The sequence below is a fragment of the Bos mutus genome, chromosome 3 (genome assembly GCF_027580195.1).
Source record: "Bos mutus isolate GX-2022 chromosome 3, NWIPB_WYAK_1.1, whole genome shotgun sequence".
Classification (NCBI taxonomy): Eukaryota; Metazoa; Chordata; class Mammalia; order Artiodactyla; family Bovidae; genus Bos; species Bos mutus.
Window position 1 is genome coordinate 72,069,652 of NC_091619.1, and position 7,633 is coordinate 72,077,284.

General features: G+C 34.9%; 1 protein-coding gene across 2 annotated transcripts in view; it reads left to right on the plus strand.

Moving 5' to 3' along the window:
• PTGER3 (prostaglandin E receptor 3) overlaps positions 1-6,662 on the plus strand; it is a 60,336-nt gene extending 53,674 nt beyond the window's left edge. Inside the window, exons 4-5 of one of the 2 annotated variants that reach the window (XM_005911438.3) lie at positions 109-288; positions 5,874-6,662. In XM_005911438.3, coding sequence (XP_005911500.1) covers positions 109-288; positions 5,874-6,053 — 360 coding nt within the window. In that variant the 3' untranslated portion in view covers positions 6,054-6,662. Of the gene's footprint in view, positions 1-108; positions 289-3,822; positions 5,654-5,873 lie in introns of those variants that run through there. The other variant, XM_070367854.1, reaches the window with a different exon arrangement.
• The last annotated feature ends 971 nt before the right edge of the window (positions 6,663-7,633 follow it).

Consider the following 7,633-nt stretch of genomic DNA (forward strand, 5'->3'; position numbering starts at 1 on the left):
TAATCCAACAACCAACTTATTGTAAACTAACCATGTGCAAAGAACCATGTGGGGAGATGCATATGACTTTATTAATCTTTGGAATAATAATATGTCCCTTTTTCTTAGATAATGATGTTGAAAATGATCTTCAATCACACGTCAGTTGAGCACTGCAAGACATACACAGAAAATCAGGATGAGTGCAACTTCTTCTTAATAGCTGTTCGCCTGGCTTCACTGAACCAGATCTTGGATCCCTGGGTTTATCTGCTGCTAAGAAAGATCCTTCTTCAAAAGTTTTGCCAGGTAGCAAATGCTGTCTCCAGCTACTTTAATGATGGACCTAAAGTGCCGACTATCTCACTATCCAATGAAATAACACAGACAGGAGCATGAAAGAGAACACTTAATCAACTTGCATGTTCACAGCTTTTGGCAAAAAATAGCCCTAAATCTTACTGTGAATTTAGGCATCTCTGGCATGCCGCTATTTATGCATTGAAGTAGAATTTTTGATATAAGGCCTAAATGGTCTCAGAAGCATAAATATTAATAATCCCCTATGTGCCAAAAGTATTGAAACACAAACAAAGGAAAATAGATTAATAACAGTCTAGTGTTTTGGGGTCTGTCCCATATGTAGCTGAATGTGTGATTATTTATTAGGTGAAAGCACTTCTTTGTTTTTATAAATGATCTTGGTCTGTGGTGGGGGCCGTGTAGGGATAGTCAATATTCTAATATACTGAGTACGTGGGGAATTCAACACACAGATATTTGAAGACAAGGCAACAGTTTGTTTTTGCTCAAAGGCCTTGGTCTTCTGCTTTCTCTTTTACTCTCTCTTTCTCTCTGTGTCACTTTTATTCCCCTTAAATTTTTTTAAAATGTTGATTTAGGATGAAAAAATACATAACATATTCACAGTATTCATTAATACTGATGTTACTTAAATGTCATTCAATATGCAGATTAGCTGCTAACCTTACAGAGTCTGTTTTGGTTGGGTTGGTAATTAGGTTTATTCATTATCTGAATGAGTCAGTTAATTCCATTTATTTCAAACATGACAATTTGTGAACATCCAAATTGTTCAATGTTCTTCCTTTAGATTACAGTTTTAATTCCTACAAGCCTGGAGAAGATTCATGAAACTGTACTTGGGAGTCAGTGAAGTGATTTTTTTTCAAAATTCTATTTAAGGACTGATTTGAGCCCTAAATATAGGTACTTTGGCTAATTATTTTCCCTGATTTTTCCATCCAAAGTATTCTCTTCAGTCTTTTGTGTATTTAAATACTAACTCCTATTCTAACACCAGTAAATATTTTAAAGCTTCCATAAAGACTTTCCATAGTTTAGCCTATTTATAGGATAAGGAAATTATAATATTGATACCTCACAGCACTTTCTCTGCCCTCTCTTCAAAGTTTCTATCTAAATATTTATTATTAAAATGTATCTCTTATTATGTGCACAAACCTTGACAGCTAAGCTTGATATTTTTTTGGCACAAGTAGGTCACTACATTAAATTTTGAGAATTACACTTAAAAAAACAAAAACAACTCCCCAACAAACACAACAATCTTTCAAATCAGACCTACATAAAATGTTCTTTGTTCTTTAGAGCATTTGTTTTGCAAACTTACTGTTTCTCATTCAGAGTTTAACTTGCTTTTTCCTTTATTGTTTTCCCAGTTGTAAGAAACTTGAAATTTATTTATACTCCTTTATAGTAACTACCTTTTTTTGTGTGTATTCAGTAGGCATCTGGGGAAGAATTAATTTAAAAGGTGCAAAATATCTATTAGATTAATATGTTTACTAGGCTAAGTCAATTAGGAGGAATCAATTTAAATGCTCATGTCAAATTGAGTGAGAAGGCAAAATCTGCTGAGAATGCTTATGTAACTCATGGTGGTTCCACTAGTCTAGGTTTTGGGAAAAAAATGATGACAAATAACCTATACTAAAAGGACATTTAAAAATTTCTCTATACCATAGAATTGAATAATTCCACAAGTCACCTCATGGAGGATGAGACAAAACTATATACTTTAAAAAAAAGTGTACTTAAATGACCTTATAATTAAGAGGCTTTAGGTCCTAGGTTTAGACACATACACAGCATAGATTCGAGTAGTGCGAGCTTGAATGGGTTATTTCTTCCAGCACCTTCCACTTGGGATATAGAAAGTGTTTAGTGACTATTTGTTCAGTGAATGAATGAATAATTATCTGCCAAAATCAAATGCACATCAGTGGAGTCCCACTATATGGTTGAAGTGCTTCGTGACTACAGACCATCGAGCTGATAAAGTGAATGAACTCTGCTTGTTTAATTACAGAAATACAAATTTATCTTCAAATGTTCAGCATCATATTGCTTCATAACAAAGTACATCATTTGTATTAATAATTTGAGAAACTACTACTCCCAAGTGGTAATTGAGATTACAGTCAAAGAAACATCACTTTTCATCCAACCACAGAAATTCATAAAGACAAAACAACCTAAAACTCATGCTTAACTATGGAATAGTTTCCTGCCCAAGGATATGTGGTAGCTGTGATTGATGGCAGTTTTTGAACAAGCTTGAAAAGGAAGTGGAAAGAAAGAATTACATAAACAGCATATGATGTGTTAGTACATGAAAAACCTGGTAAGAAATGTTAGTCCTAAATGATATTGGCCTTTGGATGATCGTTGAGGTTAGATTTCAGGCTGTTCAGAAGCCCTAAATGTGGTAAGGAAGAAAACATCTAAAGTCACTGCAGAAGAGTATATCAGTTTCCAAGTTTAAGTTCCTTAGTCTTTAAGTTCACTTGAGTATACTTAGTCTTGAGCAGGAAAAAAATGCATGCATAAATTATGACAATCCCCAAACTTCTCAATGCTGGTTTAAAAAAACGGAGGCCTAGGAAACCAAATAAAAAGACGTGAATGCAATGTAAAATTAGATGTAATATCGACTATTGTAGATTTTACAAAGCTATTCTGATTTTCCATACAGTGAATTTATTCAGCTATGTTGTATCACAGAAGAGAATGATGACATGTCAACCAATAAGAACAGTTTACTTTTCAAATGAAATAAGTATGGTAGATATCTTTAAAATATTTTAAATTGAAGAAATTAAATATGTTATCCCAGGATTTAGCAAATCTGCCTAAGCTATATACCAAGTCATTTTAAGTAAACATAAGCATTTAATCATGCCAGATTCAAATGATTGACAATTTAAAGCCACACATATATACTGAACACTTATTTATTATATAAAAGACCTCTTGACCATGTTATGGAATAAAATTTTAGAAACTTATGTAAAAGTCAACTGTAAAAGACCCTGAGAACACACTGACATTGAGTAATAGACAAACTAAAAACTCTGACCAAACAGTATATTAATAAGGTGGACAATCTGTGGCAGTATTCTTAGATTTTCAAGAATTAGGCCTTTTATTTAATACTTTGTATGTTTTTGTTGGTTTTGACCCCAGATTAGTGATCTGTTTTCAGTCTTCCCCATGTCGGTAATCATAGCCCTTTTGTACTGGGATTAAGTCAGCTAAGAAAATAGAAAAATCGTATTATTTGAAATGTTAAACACATATATTGCCCATTTATTTTCATACTTTATTCCCAAAGCTTCTTTTGAAATATGCAGGTTACTAGAAAGTGAGTGTGGAGAAGGCAGTGGCACCCCACTCCAGTACTCTTGCCTGGAAAATCCCACGGATGGAGGAGCCTGGTAGGTTGCAGTCCATGGGGTCGCTAAGAGTCAGACACGACTGAGCGATCTCACTTTCACTTTTCACTTTCATGCATTGGAGAAAGAAATGGCAACCCACTCCAGTATTCTTGCCTGGAGAATCCCAGGGACGGGCGAGCCTGGTGAGCTGACGTCTATGGGGTCGCACAGAGTCGGGCACGACTGAAGCGACTTAGCAGCAGCAGCAGCAGCAGAAAGTGAGTGACACAGAGAGACTGTAGAGTATTTATTACTACAAACATATTAAAAGTTTATTGTGGAATAACTGAAGTTTCCATGATTTACCTCTGTAAAAAGTTTAGGTCATCAAGCATACCATATCTTCACAGCTGCTTGTTTATTTCTGTCATTGTGATTGTGTATGTCTCAAATCTACTAAAGCTGAGGTCTAAATAAGTGAACAGAATTGTTCAATGAATAAGATTATATCATTTTTTAAATAAAGAGTATTTAATACTGTGGATATATTGATAGAACTGTTTTCTGAGTTGCAATACAATGTTAATAAGAGGTGACATACGTCTATGTTTCATAATGGAGGTTATGATATAGTCTATTTACAAAATTTGAAAATCAAACTAAAACTCACATGCACATTTGTTAAGAATGTGCTATCAGTTCAAAACTCTAAGACAACTAACAGGTAGTGATTACATATGAATCTTGAAACAGAGAATTATAGCAAATTTAAAAATTAGAACTTCATTATACTGGTATCATGTATATGGATACAAATTTACATGTGAAAGTTCATTACCCCTGGATTACTCTCACCCAAAAGGTTTCAATTTTATAATGATTCGTGTTGTAGCCATTAAGTAAAATCTTTCACATGCCTTCCCTGAATGCCTTTTTTGGACTGAGTCCACCTTGAATAAAACTAAAGAAAGTAAAAAGAGCAGTACAGGGTGACTTTGTTCTCACAGTGACAGATGGAAAACTGAGACTATGCACATCTATAAAAGACTTCAGCACTTCTAGAAGTAAGGTGTTTTTTTCCCCCAAAGGAGGTCAACAATTAGTTTTTAAATCAAATGGAATTATATCTTCAAAACATGCTGCTTTACATTTTCTTTCTCACTCTTCCCACTCTCTACTCTTTTAAATAATGAAAGAGCACAGAATTTTAATTTTATGGAGTCTCTATTTTATAAATCTTAAGTGAGGATTCTACCTAAAGGCTTGCCATTTATACAAGTTGGGTTGTAAACCATTACATTATGATACCACAAGCCTACTACGTTTTGATTCTCTAGAAATGCAGTTCAATCAGGTATATACCATATTTGCTCATATATAGATTACACATTTTTTATTGAGAATGAAAATTATTCTATTTTCAGAAATTTTACATCAATTTGTTTTAAATCGTAAACAACTCATATCTACTGAAATGTTAATTTCTTCATTAGAAAGAAGACTGTTTCCCTGGCTCCCTTGCCTCCAGCCTGTTTATCCATTTTCTCATGGAGAGAAAGTAACAAATATTTAGTATTGGTGAAGCTGGGATTGTTTTTAAGAGAGAGAATGGTTTCACATTTCTAATGTGCTAATGGACTAATCTATGAAACAGATCTGAGTCTGTTTTTTAATATCTGCTTTAATGAAATAATTTTATTATGGGAGTAAAGATAAGAAGGAAAGAGATTAACATCAGGTATAATTAGGTTTTCAGGCTTATCAAGCATTTAGATGCTTATCAAGCATTAGAGATGATAGCACTTCTAAAATTTTTTGATCAGCTCTTAAATTCCTTTGTCAGTTGCTTTACTTTTTTTTTTCTTTTTTTTTTTTTTTTTTTTTGGCCTCACCCCGCAGCATGTGGGATCCTAGTTCCCCGACCAGGGATCGAACCCGGGTCCCCTGCATTGGAAGCACGGAGTCTTAACTACTGGACCACCAGGGAAGTCCCTGTCAGTTGCTTTAGAATTAGAATAGTTTGGCCTTTTAATTAAAGTGAATCAGATATCTAGCCAAAAGCTTGCCAATCACCAGAATTTAATATGAAAATAGTTTCTTTCTATGGTTTTCAATTTCTGTAGAAACCAAAGCTGAAATGTTTAGCAGGAGAAAATGCGTATGACTTACTGATGGACTTCAACGTTCTTTCAGCTTTTGAAAGGACACTCCTATGGACTAGACATGGAGGGTGGGACAGAGAACAAAGACAAAGAGATGAAGGAAAACCTATATATTTCCAACTTGTCAAGATTCTTCATCCTTTTAGGCCATTTCACAGAAGCAAGGAGAGGAAGGGGCCACATTTATCTTCATACACTTGAGCATCAGTAGGACAAAGTGAGGAGTGGCCAGTGTTCTTTTCTGTAAAAGCAAATGTTTAATTCACTCAAGTCATCATTGACTGCCAAACTCTTTTTCTTCCCAAGCCTCCTGTATATAGATAGAATATCTTACTTTCTCCATCTTCTTTAACAAAACAATCTTTTACAGATAGCATAAAGTTGAACATTTCTGTAAGCAAGCAAATTAAAAATAGGCACTGATTATCTTAATCTGTTTACAACAAATGAATATATTATTTTCAATATGTATCTAAGTGAGAATTGAAATCATTGACACTGTAATAAATGATGTAAAGCTCAGTATAGAAATTGTATGTTCCTCCACCTTTCCTACTTAGCATTCCATTCCAGTGGGTTAAATGGGAAGGTATACTTTTGTCATCTTTATGTAAAATGTTTCTAGGAGTTATGTTCAGTATATCTAAACATATCTTCCACTATGTTTGAAAGGATAGTCTTCAATATTGTGGAGACAAAGAATAAAAGACTGAAAAGTACATCAGAATTTTGATGGCATTCAAGTCATAGCTAGTCTGTGTATTTAACAAATAAATGTATGTTATTTATGTTGTGTTTGTCAATGGAAAATAAAGTTGAATGTTCTGAAATGGCCCTGTCTTTCTTTCCTGATGCCAACTCATGTCAGGAATGTTTTACTGATAATTGCACTAAGTATTTTGCTGAAATCTTATTAGATTTGCTTTATCAAAATAATAGCACAATATAATGCAATCAGTTCAGTTCAGTCACTCAGTCGTATCCAACTCTTTGCAATCCCAGGACTGCAGCACATCAGGCTTCCCTGTCCATCACTAACTCCTGGAGTTTACTCAAACTTATGTCCATTGAGTCTGTGATGCCATCCAAACCTCTCATCCTCTGTCGTCCTCTACTCTTCCTGCCTTCAATCTTTCCCAGCATCAGGGTCTTTTCAAATGAGTAAATTCTTCACATCACGTGGCCAAAGGATTGGAGTTTCAGCTTCAACATCAGTCCTTCCAGTGAATATTCAGGACTGATCTCCTTTAGGACGGACTGGTTGGATCTCCTTGCAGTCCAAGGGACTCTCAAGAGTCTTCTCCAACACCACAGTTCAAAAGCATCATTTCTTTGGCACTCAGCTTTCTTAGAGTCTAACTCTTACATCCATACATGACTGCTGGAAAAACCATAGGTTTGACTAGATGGACCTTTGTCAGCAAAGTAATGTCTCTGCTTTTTATGTGCTATCTAGGTTGGTCATAGCTTTTCTTCCAAGGAGCAAGCATCTTTTAATTTCATGGCTTCAGTCATCATCTGCAGTGATTTTGGAGCCCAAGAAAAGAAAGTCTGTCACTGTTTCCATTGTTTCCCCATCTATTTGCCATGAAGAGATGGGACCGGATGCCATGATCTTAGTTTTCTGAATGTTGAATTTTTAAGACAGGTTTTTCACTCTCCTCTTTCACTTTCATCAAGAGGCTGTTTAGTTCTTCTTCACTTTCTGCCATAAGGGTGGTGTCATCTGCATATCTGAGGTTATTGATATTTCTCCCGGCATTCTTGATTCCCGCTTGTGCTTCATCCAGC